Source organism: Antennarius striatus, chromosome 1 (genome assembly GCF_040054535.1).
Source record: "Antennarius striatus isolate MH-2024 chromosome 1, ASM4005453v1, whole genome shotgun sequence".
In the NCBI taxonomy this organism is placed as follows: domain Eukaryota; kingdom Metazoa; phylum Chordata; class Actinopteri; order Lophiiformes; family Antennariidae; genus Antennarius; species Antennarius striatus.
Genome location: NC_090776.1, coordinates 29,214,463 through 29,234,252, shown reverse-complemented (window position 1 = coordinate 29,234,252; position 19,790 = coordinate 29,214,463). Strand labels below are relative to the sequence as shown.

The 19,790-nt window shown below is 39.2% G+C and overlaps 2 protein-coding genes across 3 annotated transcripts in view; both read left to right on the top strand.

The window, feature by feature from the left end:
• The window catches only part of LOC137598529 (transmembrane protein 266-like), a 30,915-nt gene extending 24,484 nt beyond the window's left edge, over nucleotides 1-6,431 (top strand). Inside the window, exons 7-10 of the mRNA XM_068318774.1 lie at nucleotides 377-492; nucleotides 1,540-1,735; nucleotides 4,026-4,088; nucleotides 4,621-6,431. Of these exons, the coding sequence (XP_068174875.1) occupies nucleotides 377-492; nucleotides 1,540-1,735; nucleotides 4,026-4,088; nucleotides 4,621-5,264 (1,019 nt within the window). The 3' untranslated portion in view covers nucleotides 5,265-6,431. The remainder of the gene's footprint in view (nucleotides 1-376; nucleotides 493-1,539; nucleotides 1,736-4,025; nucleotides 4,089-4,620) is intronic.
• An 8,022-nt stretch (nucleotides 6,432-14,453) lies between these two features.
• isl2b (ISL LIM homeobox 2b) lies at nucleotides 14,454-18,970 on the top strand. Of its 2 annotated transcripts, none has more exons than XM_068318338.1 (6): nucleotides 14,454-14,993; nucleotides 15,342-15,531; nucleotides 15,865-16,127; nucleotides 17,497-17,780; nucleotides 18,493-18,660; nucleotides 18,823-18,970. In XM_068318338.1, the coding sequence occupies exons 1-6, from the start codon at nucleotides 14,786-14,788 to the stop codon at nucleotides 18,937-18,939; spliced, it is 1,230 nt and encodes a 409-aa protein (XP_068174439.1). In that variant the 5' UTR covers nucleotides 14,454-14,785; the 3' UTR covers nucleotides 18,940-18,970. The 2 variants fall into 2 exon arrangements, with proteins under 2 accessions (XP_068174439.1, XP_068174438.1); XM_068318337.1 differs by having other exon boundaries at nucleotides 17,497-17,792.
• Nucleotides 18,971-19,790: the final 820 nt, after the last annotated feature.

The following is a 19,790-nucleotide window of genomic DNA, read 5'->3' as shown; positions in this document are numbered from 1 at the left end:
ACGGTGCTTTTTTTTTCTTCTGAACATCGTAACATGACTACATTGGACTTGAATTGAAAGCCTAACCTTTTATATCTACATTTGTGCTGATCGTGTCGGATGGATTTTTATCAGCGACGTGTCATCTTATGAGGCAGAGTTAGATAGTCACCTTGAAAAATTGTTTCAAGAAAAAAATTCCCTAAGAGGATTATTAAAGTTTATTTCATTTCAAATGATTCACCAACGTTAATATGCTCTCTGTATTTAACAATAAATACCTTACATTCGGACAAAACAATCCTCTTTTAGCAAAGATGTTCTCCTTTGACCACTAAAATGTGTAACTTATGAATTATTATTGTTTTGTTTGGCTCTCTCCCCCCTGCTATGGTAGCGTATGTCCTACAAGTGAAGGTTGAGATGGAGCTAGAGATCCAGCAGTGTGAGAAGACCAAGGCTGTGAGAGAGGAGCAGCTGGAGCGTCTCACTCAGATCTGCCAGGAACAGGCTGTGAGTAACACATCAGTCCTGATTTAACCGTGAACCTGATTCATGGTGTCATCCATGTACACAAAATTAGCTTGGAAGATAACAGGAAGAGGACAGTCTGCTAAAATCTAGGACACAATAAGGGGCTCCATGCACATTGTGGATCCACAGCCTCTGTTCTGTATGGTTTTCTACACAAATGACTGATCTCTTACTGCCACATAGGAAATCGGTGTCATACGACAAATGTAAAAACTGAGTAAAATGTATTTACTGGTATTATTATTATTATTAATGAATAATACCAGTAAAGAAAAAAATTGATTTTTCTTGAGGAATATTTAAAGGTTTTTAATGCCATCCAATCCCCTTTATTTCAGTTGAGTGCATGACAGGAACTGTCAGTTCCTTTTGCCACCAGAGGAGGGCAGCAAGACCTCACAAACAGCTCCAGATGATCCCTTGTTGGACGGATTCAGGCTGCAATATATCATGATGACGACTCAAAGTTCAGACCTAAAACCAAACATATAATAACTTAATGGATTACTTGAGATAAATCAGGTCCGTCCAAAAAGTCATGTTTATCTTTAAAAATATGTTACAGTTATGACAAATGTTTTAATGAACACGCCAGTCGATGTCCTGTCCTACAGATTATAATATTACCTCTGGGATCTCACTGATGGTATATAAGAATGAATGATTTAATAAGAGTGAGAGTAGAATATTTACAACTTTAATATACTTTAATGTGACTTCTGTAGCTTGCTTTCACTTTTTTACTGTAGAAATCCTCTACGTCCATCCTGAGAGACATCATAACCATTCCAACACAGATGCTGTTTATCTGAGAAGATGTCATTCCATCCTTCCTTTTTTTTTTCATTCTATTTTCTTTCTCTTTTCTGAGTCCCTCTTCTCTTGTTCTCCTCAATTATTAAATTTCCTGCATTTCAGATTGTTTTTTTCTTTCTCTATTACTTTTCTTTTACCGTTTTAATTCTCCCCATTCAGACCTTATACTGTTCTCTCTTTTTCCGCTCATTCTCCACCAACCGCCTCCAGTTTGAGATCAGGCAGCTGAGGGCACATCTGGCCCAGCAGGACCTGGACCTGGCAGCTGAACGTGAAGCCGCCATGCAGATCCACCACGTGTGGGGCAAACAGGGCAGGAGTTTCCAAGTTGTAGAGGGCATGACTCCAGGAGAGTCTGACGACGAGGGTGGCCAGAGAATCCCCAGAGATCCTCACACCATCACAGGTACAGCAGGTGTCTAAAGCAGCGCATTGGGCTGCAAGAGACAGTAAATCACAAGTATTTTCTGTGAAACTGCTGCTATCATGAGTTATAATGAACTGCTTGACAAGTTTGTCATATGTTTGTAGAGACGATATTGTAATCCGGACAGTTGTGTGTAAGTGGAACGATAACCCAGTAGACAGGTGCAGCGTAAGCGATGTACAGTCTTCTGTGGAACAAAAAGTCTATTCCGCTGTAACATCAGGTGAATGGGATGCCAGAGCAGTGTGCAGCTAATCTGGAGCAATAGCCCCGGAGCATCTTTGAGGCGAGCCTCTTAGCCCTCCGTGCTCACACACGACACCCATCTGACCGCAGGCACACCGGGATCAATACGGGGGCAAGAAAAGCTTTTAGGATCTGGTGAATTCTTGACAAAACAAGCATGTTCTCTGACACTACGTCACCTCGCATGGACATCTATCATGCCCCAGCGAGCTTTCTTACTGCCCCCATCGTGATGAGGCTGGCCTGGCCTTGCCTTGGACTATTTCAGGTACAGAGTGCTCTGTGCTTTGGGCCTTGTTAGGGAAAGTGTGGGCTGCTGTCAACATCTGTTCCCCTTCACCTGTAAACCACAGTAGGGCACGAGGAGACGCAATGGTGGCCGCAGAATCACCCCAAGGGCATAGTGGGAAATCTGGCTCATGAAACAAATGTCGCTTTTTACAGAAACATGGGATGCATGCTTTTAGGCCACAGCCTAAATCAATGGCAACTCAAGATTGTTCAAAGTTTATTTGATTTGCTGAATCTTGTGTCCACAGTCTGGAGGTTCAGAGCTTCTTTCATCCTCACCTGCAGAATGCAATCGAACCTAAGAAGTCTAGGTCGCACTAGGATCGGATGACTATAGATCAAGCACTTTGTGTTCATTGGGGAACATGCACGTTTTAAGAACACGTGACCGTTAGCATCAATCAGTGAGCCGGCGGTCAGATTAAGGAGAAACAACTGTGGTGACAAGGAAAATGATGCTGCAGCAGCAGGACAAAGGAGTCAGCAGCTCCATCCAGTCTGTGGAGCAGCAAACGTGCTCTCAGCATAAATGCCGTCTCCAGAATGCTAATTGCATGATGGTAGGCTGTGTTCACTACCTTAATTTGGTGTATTAACACGCTAACATTTGCTAATTAGCACCAAATTTGGTACAGCCATGGCTGCTAAGAATGTCAATCGTTTTGAAATTCGCAAAACGAAAATGAAAATGAACAATATTAGTAAAGTTCATTACGAGCCATCCTTAGGTCATTTCACTGAAATATCAAGGCTGTTAGTAATTCCCAGACGATGTCGTTTCTCTGTGTTAACAGCAGCGTTGATGAACGCTGTTCATCCTGGTATCTATGGTCACATCACTTCACTTGTGGTCCTAGAACTGATACCGTAGATTGGGTTTGGACCAGAAGGACCCCATGCAGAGGGGCTGCCTGTGTCCCTCCACAGACAGATGACAGTCTGGTAACTTGACTGTCACAGACAGAACAGGAGAGTCTAATGTATGCTGGACAGCCCATTCTTTTTCCTTAAGACTCATGCGTTATTAATTGTGGAGGGATTGTCTCAGTCTTGTTTTAGTGAGTGCAATGCTTTCCTCTTTGAGGCTGGCTTAGGGATTAATATTTTAGACTGGAAAAATAAATGAAATTACCCTTCAGAGTCTGCAGCACGTCCCAGGGGACGGGGGCTAGCACTCAGGGTACTCAAGGTTCGCACTCAACCAGCGGACAGTGAGCTTAAGGCCAATCAAGCGGAAAGATGAGCGCAGCAGATCACGGCCACTCACCATGCACATTCAGGCCTGCGAGACTGAAGGGATCTGCGCCTGAACAAAGAGATCCCTCTCTCTCCCTCTTATTTCCCTCCTTTACTCTAATTCCTGAAACCAACCCCACCCTGCTCCTGTCCCAGTTTATTTCTGGTGCACCGGGGTGTAGCTAATGCCCAGTGTAGCAGTGTGTGATCTGGACCACTTGCCATTAAAGCACCTGTGGCCTGGGGCAGAAAACATCTTTGTCAATATTATGTTGTAAACACAAGAGATATCTTCCATTTGGGCTGTTTTGCAATATTAAAACTGAAATGGACCAAAGAACAGAAACAAAATCAAATTAAATTCAGTCTTAGGGAGCCAATCACATTATAATCAACTCTAAAAAAAATTAAATTAAATTTAAAAAAAAAAGATTTATTCCTGCATTCATGTACTGCTTGTTGTTTTTATTTACCTGTTTGTTTGTTTTAAATTTAGATCCAGTTGCACGTGATGACATGAACAACTACATCAGTCAGTACTACAACGAAGCAAGTCATGGTAAGATTGGTTGTATTATGTGTTCGTCTGATAGTTGGAGAAAAGTGGTTTCACAAAGAAGGCAACGAGAAAAAAAAAGTCAGTTGCAAAAAAACCCCAAAACAATAGATGGAAGTGGGGATGAAGCAGCAGTAGCTGTAGGTCTGATGATGCTAAATAATAAATGCACTGCTGTAGAGCGAGGCAGCAGCAAAACACTTATTAACCTAATCAATATCAGTGTATGATACTTCACTCTCTTTCCACTCAATTTCCTAGTACTTACGACACCCCTATGATAAAAACACGTTCTGTGCTGCTACCGTTACGTTAATGTTAACACATCTGATGTTAATATTTGGTCTTTCGTTTTAATTACTTTATTCTTTCTTCCTTTTTTTTTCTTTTTCTCCATAAACAAAATATTAAAGTTAGAATAACTGACATTTACTCCAACTTTTAAAGAACATTTTCAATGAGAATGTGGGAGTCTTGGCAGCCCCATTCAGATTCAGTTTCTGAACTAACTTGTTCTAAACTCTTGTGTTTCCAGATGCTGGAGCTTCTGGTTTAGGCGCACGGATCACTACGGCAGCCATCGACGTTCATCCTCCCACCAATCCCAATCCCATCCAGTCAAACCCTCTTCTTGTTATGGAGCGGGTGGGCAATGCCATAAGCGATGGTCTGACCAGCATAGCACCGTCCAGCAGCAGCAGCAGCAGCAGCAGCGTGATGCCCCGCCCACACAGCCTCAGCAGCCACGCCCTGGCGTCTGCTATCACAGACAGCAAAGCTCAGGACCTCAGTCTGAGCTACAACACCCATCGCTGTTGCCCTCCTTCCTTCTCAGGCCAGGACCCCTGCAGGGACCCTAGCGTGGTGGTGCAGGAGCTACTCTCCTCCCTGTCTGAGGACTCCTGCCTTGCTCAAAAGGGCCTGATAGTGGATCCCGTCAACCTCAAGCTCCCCAGCCCGACTGGCTCAGAAAAGGCCAGTCCTGAGCTGGACAACAGAATTAACATCTTCAACCGCAGGAACCAAGAAGAGAGGCGAGCCCGGGGAAGGGGTTGTGTGCTGTTGCAAACCAAGCCTCTGATCCACCTGCAGGGCGGCGGCACTGAGCCGTCCCTAGAGGAGAAGTACCGCCTCCTGGGACCGGCAGACGCGTCTTTGGGGCATTTGTCCGACACATAAGACACGTTTTCACACAAACAGAAGTCTTTTCTCTCTTTTTACTGCCAACCTGTTTGGCGTTTATCTGAACTTGTGTCAGGGACCTTATAAGATTTTGAAAGGGATATTTCTTTATGTCAAGTCTAATCGTATCCAATCATGAACAAGTTTGAGCTTCAGCTGCCAGCTAACACTCATGCTCCTCAACTACACTACTTGTTGGATGGTTGAAATCCAAATGCACCGATACAGAATAGCACAACAAAGACTCTAACATCCCCGTGAGCGGGATTTTACTGTGTCGTCAGACACATTTCTTCATCAGGAACTCTCATCTTCAATCGGTCCTAAATGCACTGAATTAAAACCAGCAAAGGGTCATTTAAGCCTGTATTGAACAAACACTTGTGAGCAGAGTTTCAAACCAAAACGTTATCTGCTCTTTGAATTACAAGAAGTCAAAAAAAAGTTTTATAATGCATTTTTTTTCTTGCTCTTTTTTTTTTTTTTTTAATCTCTACGAATAACAGTCAAATGGGCGGTTCATTGCTCATCCACAGGGTAAATACGTCTTAACTATACAAACAGACAGTTTTTGAACTTTGCCTCTCTGTTACCAGTTAATACTAGTATAAAACTTTTATTTCCTTGAGTAAACCAGGAGTGAAGTCTGAGAACATCTGGACAGTAACGTCATTTCTTAGATGAAACAAGCTTAGAACACTTTAAAAGAAATGCAAGGAACAAATGACAGAATCATGAAACCTCCTGAAGGAAAATTCATCCACATTTTAAAACATCCACAGCCAGATATAGTTACTTCCAAATAATTTTGAAATCCTTTCATGCTTTCAGAGAAACCAGCTCCTCAAGATGCCGGTAACTGATTCCACACAGATGGAGCAACATTTTCCCAGATCAGCATTTTAGGCACATTTGATAGGAATATATGCTGATAACAAAAACCACAACTTACCATCGTGGGCCGTTCAAATTTATTTGAGTACCGATTTTATTTCATATGTTGAAAAAAATCATTAGAGGGGAAGTATCTGTGTGGATGAAATGTAAAGGCAAGTGACTGAAGACTTCATGTGAACTGGATCGGAGCGCTCGTAGCATGAACCTTTAAAAGATACGTGCCCTAAATGGCAAGAAAATTCTTTGCACTTTAATGTTTACAGAAACTTTTGTAAACTTGATATGGAGGAAGTAATTGCCAAATGCAGGTGTTGTTATTTGAATGAAAATGGCAGAAATAAAAGTTAGTATTTCCTAAAATGCTTTGATTTTACTGACTCTTGTATATATTTATAAGTAGATTTAATGCCACAGGGTAAAGCATCGATAAAGGGCAAACACTAACATGTGATCAAGCATTCCTGAACAAACGAGTTCTTCTCACATGCTCCTTGTTACAGACTGTGTAGCATAGTCATAGGATTCTGAAAGTGTAAATTATTTAAGGTTATTAACATTGGAAGACCTGTCATAACAACTGCTAATTAGTCCAGTCATTGTAAGTGTCAGGAGAGAACTCCACCTCCCTAATTACCCACTCATAATTCAGGGGATAAACTGCTGTACCATTTTGTTGCTTGTCAAATGTTTACAAGATAATGTTTTAATTGTTAATAACGAATATAACACGTTTTATTTTTGGTGAGCAGAGCGAATCTTTCGAGTGATTGCTTTTGTAAGAGCGTTCATTTGTAGATAACAGAATATATTAAGACGAGTTTGCTTCTATTTGTAGGGATTTGAAGACCTGCTATTGCCTCCAAACGACACCCGTCACAGTTTTTTCTCATGAGTTTGTAAACTGTTACAAAAACAGAAAATGCTTATCGCACGAGTGTAGGGTGAGTGGATTAGTAATGATCTGAGCCTAAATGATTCATACGAACCCAACTTGTCGATACATGTCAAACTGAGATGGCCTGAGCAGAGTTTTTACAGGAAGGGACACTGAGCAGACCTGGAGGAGATCTCCTAAGAACTGAAGTACGGACCCTGTCACACTGAGGGGAAGCTTAGTGAATTAACAGCGACCATTAGATGCTCAATTATTAAAATGCTCTGATAATGGCACACAGGGAGTCACTTTAACTACATTAACATTACATAATCATTGTTTTAATTCTCGCTAACGCAGAGAACATGTTATGTAGGTGACACAAACGGCCCTGATCTGATCTAAGAAAATCTCATCTCTACGGCCCATGTGATAAGATTTACATCTCCACACATATATGTACGTACGTATGCACGTATATGTATAAGTGTATGTGAAATGACTGTAAACTGAGAGGAGCTTCCATTGTGTTTACAGCGATTGCTCTGACAGAACAACCAACAGTACTCACTCTATGCGTGGACCAATAAATGTCTTATTTGCGGAGGCCAGGTGGGGTTGTGGTCATCACGGTTCAGTCCTGAGGAAGAGCTTTGCAAGAGGTAAAACTGGACACATTTTGTGCTATTAAGTTTACATCATTTCAGTTTTCTTTTTCTCTTTTACAACATCAGGTCAAGAATGAAAAAGCATGTCCATTAATATAATTCATGCCTAATGTATGGTAAATAGCTCCTGACTGTCCTATAAACCGAACCCAACAAAGAGTGACTATGAGACTTATCTCTATCAGGTGGTTTGAAGCATCTAAATGAATGCTAACGCCGTTCACATAAGTGGTTTATTTCTATGTTTCTTTTCAAGTGCATGGAAGAGATTTCACATACTGCCCTGTGGCACTGAACAGCTGGTGACATCTAAGAGAGGTCAATCTCATTGAGAACCAATGCACGTGTGGGATACGACTGCATTATTGCTGCAGTCTGACAGATTCAGTACACGTCTCACACAGGGCCCTCCTTCCACTGCCTCTGAAGCAGGAGAAAAATACAAATAAATTATACATAATTCTTTAAAAAGCTTCTCAGGTTCTTCTTTTGAAACATATTTCTTAAGTGCTCAGGATCAGGAGGGTCGTTTGGTGGAAGAAGTCTACTCAGGAGACTGTTGTCATGGCTACTGAAGGTTTTTTTTGTTTGTTTTGCATTTACATTAACAGTTTTCTTCTGGTGTCCTGCCCTCAAATGATGATTATAATTGGGATAAAATTGGGTCAATGATAAAAATAAAACACAACAACAACAGATAACAAGATCTACGGTCATCAACTCAATGACTCCAGTCCTCATGAGAGACAATATCAATTATTAAAAATGATTTTACCGCATATATAAATTACATTTGTGTTAATGAACAGAACAAATTTGGAGAAATAAATTCAGAAGCAAACTCTTACATCTAAGATTATTTCACATTTTTCCAAAAGGAAAAAAAAAAGAAAAGATGAGCCCTCATGATATTCCTGCATAGGTAACAAGCAATGAGAAGAATACGAGTTATTCATGTGATAAAGATGAGGACACAACTTAGACCTCTGGGAGATGGGACACTACATCACTCCAGCTCCAAAGAACTGAATAAAATAATCTACAGAACATCAAAATTAATTCAGCAATCTGATGTTTAACTATATTGTTATGCATGACTTCCTATGCATTTGAGTAAAAAGCCAGACTCTTCAGGGAAATGGTATGCAGCCACAGATTCAACAACTCCCTAAATCCTATATTCATGTCCAGCATTTGAAATTCATAAACGTCCCGACTACACATTTTAAGTGGCTCACGTACATTGTTTTAAGTAATGGACATGTTATTGAATGATTTACACACCTACAGGATTGTTGTTGTTGTTGTGGTTTTTTTGGGTTTTTTTTAACTGTATTTACCATTTTCCTCAATCTCTGACTGACATCAGTCGCTTATTATTCCAAACACAAACTTTTCCAATTAAACAGGAATTCTGACCTGTTTAATTGAATACAAAATTGTGTATTTAAAGTATTTCAATACACAGACAAATGTAGAAATATTAAGCCAAGGGAATTAATTCAGTGGTAACAACACCTGCATTAGCTTTATAATTTATCTGTTAAAATCTGCAACCAATTAAAATCTAATTTTAATTAACTGACATCCGTATCTGAGACAAATTCTATCAATATTCAAATTTTTTTTTTTATTGCTGACTCAGTTCTTTGATGACAGCGGCTCAGCCTGAACGTAACACGCAGTTTTTCTGGCCACCAGTGCAAACGCTAAGTTGTCCTGAATCTGCTGGCCTTAAACTTAGCCTAACTCCTGTAGCCTAGCCTAAATCACAATCACTGTCCTGGCCGGAGCACAGGGTGTCTGCTGGTGCATGGCGAAGCCCTGCAAACATTTCCATTTGGTGCCTGGGGAGTCGCACATCAATTGCTCTCAGCTAAATGCACTCACATATGAATATTTCAGTACAATTTAATGTTTCAGCTGCAGCCCCAAAGGAGCAGAGCATCAATTTGTGAACACAGTTCTCCTGGAGTTAAAAGCCAGGCCGGATAATACAGTATGAAAGGTGCTGTCAATCTTAAGGGCCTTTTTTTCACTTTGGAGACAGAAGAAAAAGGCCCAGCAAACCCCTTTGCCTCCAGTATCCAGCTGCACACACACAGCTTTTCCAAAGTTTCCTCTGGCAAGTGGCCAAAAAGAGTCACTAGTCGATTTGGCAACCTAGGTCAGTTTTCCCAGAGCTCTGGTTGTCTGCCATTTGGTCTCCACACACACACACTCACACACACAGCTGGTGAAGGTAGCGGGTCAGAGAGTCGTGCACCTGGTGTTCTGTTGATAAAATACCCCAAAGTGATGCTGAAACCTCCTCCTTCACGCAGAAAAGCTCCTTCAGGTGTGAGAACATGAGTGTTTTACAGGACGTGCAGCTTGTGACACACTTGAACTGATCAGCTGATCAGTAGGCAGCAAACAATACAGCACAAGGAAAACCATTAATTCCTGGACTGTTGAAGATAATTCAGTAAATTACCAGCAATAATAAAGACATGGAAACTGGTAATGGTTAATATTTCCTCTTTAGAAAACAAAAACCCCACATACAACATATCAGTGGAGGAAGTGGAATCTTATCCTGTTTATAGTGAGACTTGTTGCGTTATTACCCTGTTTGGTAGTTATTCATTCTTCATTTACGTGACACATCCTCCTGCTATAGCTGCTAATAAGCATAAAGAGTGTTAATGAGAGCGACTGATAATAAAATACAAGACGTGCATTTGTAAAATATAACAGTTGGCTGACAGTTACACTAATAAGGTAATAATGGCATAAGTTCCCCAGCTCCACAATGCAGAACAGCCCGAGGCACCGATCAAAAATTAATACTAATTATCATGTGAATACTGCATTAACTCTGGAGAATTATGAATTATGAATCTGCAACATGGTTACCCTCTCAGAATGGCCTCGCTTGCATGATGATGTGATTTTTTTTTTTTTCCCGCTGAGTCCTTTGTCACAAAATGAATAGCTGTGCATGCAAAAATACCATCACTGTTAGGACATACTAAAAATTATTTTTTTGTGAAATAAGCTCTAATTATGATTTTTGGTGTGAAGAGACTTCTATTTTCACATTTTAATGCATTATTATAACCCTTTTAACCAGCTTACATCTCAGAATGTAAATAAAAATGGCCTCATTATATTATTTAAAATGTGAAAAAAAAAAGTAATTCAACAATTTCATATGCACATTGCATTAAACTGGACTTTTCAGGATTATAGTACTACAGTAGGGGATTTAAAGTATTTTCAACTATTTTTCTGTGCTGCAAGTAACTAAATATAATAGAGAATATTAGGATCAATATCCATAGATTTTTCTACCAGTTTAATAGGCAAAAAATTGTAATCAAGTACAAATTATATCTAACTCCTGTTCATTCAAAAATAAATTGAATATTGAATTATATTGACAACTGACCCAATGTGTTCATGTAAATTTGTAAAGATTATCTGTAATTGATACAAAATAATTAAAAGCAAATAAATCGTAAACAAATGCAATCGATCAGATCTCCCACGAGTGCAGTGTCCGTATGTTTCTGTGTAATCCGTTAAACATTCAGATAACCAAACAAATCCAGGTGAAGGTCGAAAAACTTTACTTTGTTGGTTGAAGTAAACAAAAAGTCTGCAACAGCTTAAAAGGAAACAAAATTGATGCAAAAACTGTGCTTGAGGACTACATTTTGTGATTGTTTCTTCCTGCAGCACTGAGTTCCTCAGGAGGAAGCTGCTTCTTCTCCTCAGACCTTTCCTTTAAAAAAAACCCCAAAGTACTAAAGGTCAGCAGAGGTGAGACCTGAACTAATTTTGCACATCACGCCACCGCTTCAGATAGAAAACATAAACTTGTTTTAAACATAAACATAGATTTAAAAACTATAAATGACCAAATACTCTCGTACTTCTGCTGAAAAATACTCGTCGAAGACAGACATCATTGATTGCAATAAACAGGCACTCCGTTAAAAACGAAGCTGACGCTGTGACACGTCTCTGTTGTGTTTTCTGTGTGTGAAAAAAGTGAAGATGCTCCAACAACAGTCCTAAAAAAAATTGGCCCAACTTCAGACAAATCAAGTTTGGTGAAGTGTGAGGAATTGTCTCAGTAAATTACTTATAGGCCTGACAAAGAAGGCAAAGTGCCATAGAACCCTGAAACATTGAAGAGACACTGAGTTACTGTGAAAACTTCGGTAACCCCCCCTCCCAACACACACATGCACATACCCTGAATACAAAACAGGAACATTTCTCCGTTGCCAAAGTTTAAGTGGATGATTTCAGTCACACATATATATTTCATGAGGTTAATGGGCTCCATCAAATCGTGATTAGGGAATCTTCTGGGAGGCTTTTATGCTGGAGTGACAGCCAGAATGACTAGCAGTCATTAACAGGTCGCAAACAATAATGCTGCTTGTAATATCTCTTGTCTCATTACACTGTTTATCTAAGGATGAAACAGTCATAAAGTTCATCCTTGACCCTGACTCAAATAATGGATGCGCATAAATATGTAATCTGAATTCAATATCTCAATGTTCCACATGGGTTGTATTTGGTGGGAAATCCAGCAGAGTTTCGTGAAAGTCTGATTTTTAAAATTACCCTGTTGGGATAATCAATATTTGTATTTTTTATTTTTTTCATTTTCAAAAAAATTTAACAGCCTCCAACTTGAACACGCATGGGGGCAACAGAAGAGGAAATGTAGTGAGCAGAGATGGGTGATTTCATGTTCAATACAGTAATTCTAAAAGGATTTGGGTTTGTTGTTGTTGTTGTTTTTTGCAGAACCTGTATTTCAAACTGCAATCTTGTCTTGTCTCCACCTCCTTCCTCCTCTGTGTTTATTGATGGATTTAAATACTTTAACTGCAGTAGATGCTGTGCATGAAGCGCTTGTCAAATCACCAATTTACTAGCTCTATTTATCTGCTTTAGCTTCAGTATCTGCTGATAACCAATAATATAGAGTTTCCCTTATTGGTCTGATCATGTTTGCATTGATCCTTACATCAAAAAACCTGTAGAATACAGGATGTGTAAATAAAGCAACAGTATAGTGACTTTTTTTTTTGAAAGACTTTTTTAAAGTGTTTCATGCCCCACATGTGTGCTTTTTTTCTGACCTATCTCTGCATTTTGATTGTTGTGTAAACCACTTACAGCATTCTGACAAATAGAAGCTTACCAGCAGTGATAGAACTGTCTTGGGATTGGCCCTCATTGATGTCTGAAATAGTAGCTGCATCCAGCTTAGCAGACACTCAGGGGAGGTGATTCTGCAAATGGAACTACGACGTGTTAAAACATAAAGCTCCTGAATGACAGCGACTGAGAATATGAAAGTTAAAGTAATGGTTGTAATGAGGTCTCTGAGGGTAAAGTGAAAGGGTTCATCATAACAGTTTTCACCCACAACAAATTTATGTTCAAGATACTTTTTAAAATAAGAAATAGCTTGAATATGATACTCCTCTCTGAAAACCACTATATCTATATGGAATAATGTGACTGATGCAAGTGAGTAAGTCACATTTAATGAACCACAGGCTTCCTCATTTTCTAATAATAAGTAGAATCAAACCTCATTCAGAAATAAAAGATGAATGTGAAAGGTAATAAAATAGTTTGTACTTAATGTAATGAACCCTAATTCAATTGAAATACCATTAGCTTTACTGGATGACGGTTCTATTGAACAATCGCAGATTGCAAAGTGAGGTCACTTTATATACAGTATGTATATATAAAAACTTTTACAGGCATAAGAACATTGTCAAATCAAGTTCAATATGTGTAATGGAACAACTTCTTTATTTTTTGTTTTTTATTAATGCACAAATATGTCCATGTAAAAATTAGATTAAGTCTGAATAGCAAGTTACATAAAAATTTAGAAGTGAACTTTGTTCTGGAGCATAACTTTGACAAGTTATGCTCCAGAACAAAGTTTCAATACTTGCAGTGATAATAAACAGCGGTAGCGGTTCATTATTACTGCAACTTTATCCTAGTGATAATAAACAGAAATGATGGAAATTATTATTTTTGAAGTCAGTTATATGTTATAAGTAATTGTTCTATGTTCTAATCTTTTAACCCAGAGCAGTCTTTAAAAGCTCACCCTAAAAACAATCTATCATTAATGTAAAGATCATAATAACTGCAATAATTAGTCCACTATTGAATGATGCACATATAATTTGCACAAAATTTATGAAATTCATTTTCATTGTCTGTGAATGTCTTGCCCATGATCATGTTTTTAGCAATATCTTGCTTTTGAAACTAATTATAGAACCTCAGATTTTGTATGATAGATTCATAGACACATTTACTTATATAACAATGTCTGTTTTTTCTGTGTAATGGGGAATGCTCCTCCGACGTTGTAGTTTTACTTTTTTACCAATAGATGGCGTCGTTTGCGAGTTAGATGGGCGTCCGAGTTCATACGAATTCATGTCTAAAAAAACAAATAACTGCGTAAAGTTATTTTTCTTTCTTTCTTTCTTAATTTTGTTTATATTCCATTTTACAAAAGAACCATGATGATTTTGAAGTCTCGCTAGTGGACAGCTAAAATCAAAATAGACACGATATTTATATAATTATTTGAAAGAAAATACTTCTCTGATCTGTGTGAATCTGTGCTGCGCATTCAACAATATGCGCATGTTAGCAATTTATGAATTATTATAAACAATCAGTTATTGTGGACATTAAACGTAATCACTGTCAGAATAAATGCAGCATTTTTTGATTAAAAAAAATAAATATTGCAAATACACAAGCTTTTCAACTCTGTATTTAGTATCCTGTTCAAGATAATGATGACTTTCATCACATTTTCATCAGGATCAAGAAAAAACTGCATTAATTTTTTTTTTTTTTTTTTTTTTTAAGAAAAGGAAAAATAAGCGCATCTGTATTCTTCTCCTTTTTTTTTCTTTTCCAAGCATGAAAATACACCTGATTTATTTCGGTTCTTTTTTTTTTTTTTTACAGGTTGAAAGTGGGCGCTAGCGCGATTGGAGACGTCCGAAGTTGACGTCATGACGTCAGAGCCGCAGTTTGTGGGACCCTGCCGCCTCCTCGCCCGCCCCCTCGGTCCGGAGAGACACACGTTATCAGCGAGACAAGCGAGGGGGCCAGTCATCTCCTCATCTTTTCTGCATCTACCACAGTCCTTCTATCCGTCCTGTATGGTGGATATTATTTTCAGCTCGTCTTTCTTGGGTGATATGGGGGATCATTCCAAAAGTAAGTCAGCTCAACTCTTGGTCCAGTTCAAGTCACAGATTTGGCTCTCGACGCAGTGCCTTTATGTGTTACATGACATATTCAGCAGTGCACCGATTGCAAAATGTATTTACTTAATAATTCAGTATCGTCCAAGCATTATTTCTCGGGCTGTGCATTAATGGAGACAGCTTTTTGAAAATTTAATATTTTAGTATTTTTATTTTTACTACTTTTATCAAACGTCTTCATAACGTTAAGAATGAGCAATCTGTAAGGAGTGAAGTTCACTGCACAGCCTTGAGCTTTATCATTCCAATTTTTATTTTTTTTATTTTTATTTTTTATAACATTGTGCGATCTTTCCAGAGAAGCCAGGATTCGCGATGTGTGTAGGATGTGGAAGTCAGATCCATGACCAATACATACTGAGAGTGTCCCCCGACCTGGAGTGGCATGCAGCCTGCCTGAAGTGCGCAGAGTGCAGCCAGTACCTGGATGAGACCTGCACTTGTTTCGTCCGGGACGGCAAAACCTATTGCAAAAGAGATTATGTAAGGTAGGAGGTTGAAAATGTTGATTATCTAGGCTGAATATTATTTAAATCATATAGTTGCAAATGTTTGAATGCAATAGAAAAAGTTGGGTTTCAAAGACACCAGAAATAACTGGAGAAAGAGGAATACAGTATAGTCGTAAAACAGAAAAGAACAACTTGGTTTTATTTTCACCTGGAATTTTTGGATAAAAATAAAGTAAAACGTTGTTATCCGTTGAAAATATAAAGGAAATCTCACAACTTTTAGCAGCTAGTGGAAAGATTCATGTGTTGTTGTTTTTTTTAAATATATATCCCTGAATTTTTCATTGTTTAACTTCCCTAAATTTCCAGGCTGTTTGGAATTAAATGCGCAAAATGCAACCTGGGATTCAGCAGCAGCGATTTGGTGATGAGAGCCCGGGATAACGTCTACCACATCGAGTGTTTCAGATGCTCGGTGTGCAGCAGGCAGCTGCTACCGGGAGACGAGTTCTCTCTACGGGAAGACGAGCTGCTCTGTCGGGCCGACCACAGCCTGCTGCTGGAGAGGAGCTCCGCAGGAAGTCCCATCAGCCCCGGACACATTCACTCCAACAGACCCCTGCACCTGACAGGTCCCATTATGATTATTATTATTATTATTATTATGATTATTATGATTTTATTATTATTATTATTATTATTATTAAAAAAATTAATTCTAAAATAGTTTTAGATTCTGCATTTCTGGTATTTTAGTGTCACAGTAGTTTTGCTTTTTTTTTTTTTTTTGTAAAGGTTTTGTGCAGAATTTTTCTCAGTAATTTAAAAAAAATACGTAACGTTATTATCTTATTGTCTTTCTGAAAAGCTGAACTGACATCCATAACATTTATTGTTGCTAATTTATTTTGGGTTAATTTAGGCAGTGGGAGGCTGTTTTTAACGAAATATATCAAATAAATGAAACAAATAAAAAATAAGGTTTTGGGGAATAATTAATTTAGGAAAAATAGATAAGAATAAAAAGAAATCTTAAATTTCGCCTAACGTCTGCCAGGATTTTGTATTTTCTTTTATAGATAAATAACAGTGGTGTAGTTGTCAGTGGGTTTATGTGTGTCGGCCTGTCCTGAGGCTCATTTCATAATTGATCTCATCAGCGCTAACCTGCTTTGTTGACATTATCTGAATAATCTGGTGTTTAAGTCTGGACGGTGTGTGTGTGTGTGTGTGTGTGTGTGTGTGTGTGTGTGTGTGTGTGTGTGTGTGTGTGTGTGTGTGTGTGTGTGTGTGTGTGTGTGTGTGTGTCTCAGCCGTCATCCTCAGGCAAAGAGAAAACAAAACAAATGTGTGAATAACGATAACAGCTCCAATTCAGAAGAAGTCAGTAACAGATCAGTGACTCTCAGCCCCCCCAGCGGTGACACACCAGCAGGATTAAATAGAATTTAGCTGCGCTTTTGAAATTTGATTGGGCTCAGAGTGGGAATGTACACGTGTAGTGAAAAATACCCTCGTGTTTGACAGTCATTATTCTGGGTCAACACTGGAGAAAAAACAACACACATCAGAAATGAATCCGTGAATCATCAAAAATGAGCGTCATCTCAATATGATGGAAGGTAACGTCTTATTCTTTAATACACGCTGTGAGCCTAAATCTAATCTAATAAATACAATATTTTATAAAAAAAAATTTAAAAAAAAAACTGAGCAACCCCCCCCCAAAAAAATTTTTTTTTTTTAAAAATAATAATTTTTCCTTTCCGGAGACTCGTTTCTGATTTGCCGCAAGATTTAAGCTTCTGCAGTCATGTGGCTCGTAAAAACTCCCATCAGACTGATGGGTAATATCAGTCTCAAAGATAAAAACCCGAGGAGATATAAGAAGACAACGCAGATTGAGATTAATGGGCTGCGAAGAGACTGTATTTGAAAGGCTGGTCGAGGCCCTGCAGCCCCCCGTCTGACTGACCCTTGTGCTTCCTGCGGGCCCTGCAGACGCGGTGGCGGTGCGGCAGGCCCCGCACAGGAACCACGTGCACAAGCAGTCGGAGAAGACGACGCGGGTTCGGACGGTGCTGAACGAGAAGCAGCTCCACACGCTGCGGACCTGCTACAACGCCAACCCGAGGCCCGACGCGCTGATGAAGGAGCAGCTGGTGGAGATGACCGGCCTGAGCCCCAGGGTGATCCGGGTCTGGTTCCAGAACAAGCGCTGCAAAGACAAGAAGAAGTCCATCCTCATGAAGCAGCTCCAGCAGCAGCAGCACAGTGATAAGACTGTAAGCATCTTCGTAAGTTGGACGACTTGATTACTATCAACGATTGATTCTTATTTTCTTTACTGTTTGTCATTTACTTGAAATCAACACAACCGTCAACTCCAATTCTGATACTTTATTTACTGGAGTCTGCATATTTTTTTTAAATAGTGAAGTCTGGTAAAAATCATTCAAAAGATTCGAACCATATGAGTACAATATAACAGTTTAATGATGTTTTCAAAGCAAATATCATGATTTTATGTTTGCATTGGTGGTTATTTGCCATCTGCTGTTCCACGTCCACTATTTTTTAATTTTTTTTTTACAAACTATAAAACAATAGAGAATCACTTCCAACCCTTCAGTTGAAACTTTTCTGAAGTTAACTTCACTTACATTTAGAAGCGGTGAAAAGGTTCCACTTTTCTCCAGCATGCATTCAAAGTTCAAGCCAATAAATAGTGAAACAACTAGTTTGGCTTCAGCTGCTTGACTTGAACATTTTTCTATACACCTGTATGTATATTAAAAAAAAATCCTGTGCAAGTAGACCCAGCCTACATCCCTTCCTGTCAGTTTTTTTTGTCTTGCACAAACAGGACGTTTGGAGGCTTTTTGATTATATATGTTATTTTCAAGGAGAAACATTTATGCTGAATACATTTGTAGTGACAGACGAATATGGTTGTTTTTGTTGTTTTTTTTTAAATTTTCTAATTGTATTTTACAGAACTTACAGGGTCTCACAGGGACACCTCTTGTGGCTGGTAGTCCTATCCGACATGAGAGCACTGTGCAGGGAAACCCAGTGGAGGTTCAGACCTACCAGCCTCCGTGGAAAGCCCTGAGTGAGTTCGCCCTGCAGAGCGACCTGGACCAGCCGGCCTTCCAACAACTGGTGTGTGTGTTCAGGACAGACCGGAATTATCATCCACCCACCCACCCACCCACCCACCCATCCATCCATCCATCCATGCATGCATGCATAGGAACGCTCTTCTGAACTTTCAAAATAAAAGCCTCGCTACTTGCCGTGCTCTGACGCTGTCTGTCTCCCCAGGTGTCTTTCTCTGAGTCGGGATCTCTCGGGAACTCATCGGGCAGCGACGTGACTTCTTTGTCCTCTCAGTTACCGGACACCCCCAACAGTATGGTACCCAGCCCGGTGGAGACGTGAAACGGGGCCACTCAGACCTTCCACCCCACCCACCCACCACCACCACCACCACCACCACCACCCCCACGCCCCTGCAAGGACAATTGCAGCATGATATTGATCCCCTGCATGTGATCAGCTCATCTCATCGCCCAAACCACAACGAGGAGAGTTCTTTTGTTTTTTTATTATTTTTATTTTTTATTTTTTTGACATGAAGGAGCTGGAACGAAGAGAGCACCGATTAACTCCGACTGTATTTCTTTCTTCTTTTTTTTTTTTTTTGTGGAGCTTTCAATGACAAAAAAAAAAGAAGAAAAAAAAGCTAAACAACTGTTGCATGACTTGATAAAGAGACAGAAGATGTACAGAAGACTTCCCGGTGGATATACTACAACCAACGTTCCCTGGGAAAAAAAACAACAAAAAACCCCCAAACAATGTGGAAGCAGTTCCATGTGGAAGCAGATCACCCTTCTGGACGTTCATTGTGATATTATTGTGTCTTGTTTCTTCAACATGAGAATTTTTTGATACATGAATTGCGTTGTCGAGTCCGGTTGGCTCTTTGTCTTAAGGTCAGAGCATGGTAATCTGCAAATTATTGGTGTTGTAAAATACTTTTATCTTATAAGGGCAGGATATAGGTTGTTTGAGCCTCTCGAACAAAAAAAAAAAAGTAAATTATTGCTATATTATTTATTGGTACGAAAGCGATTCGTAAAAGGGATTATTAACTGATTAAAAAAATAAAAAGCTGAGAACGTAACGTGTCTTACGACCAATTTTTGTGAATTAAAAAAAAAAAAAAAAAAAAGTAATAATCTATGGCTACCAGTGTCTGAATTCGCCAGATAATGTCATTTAATTTA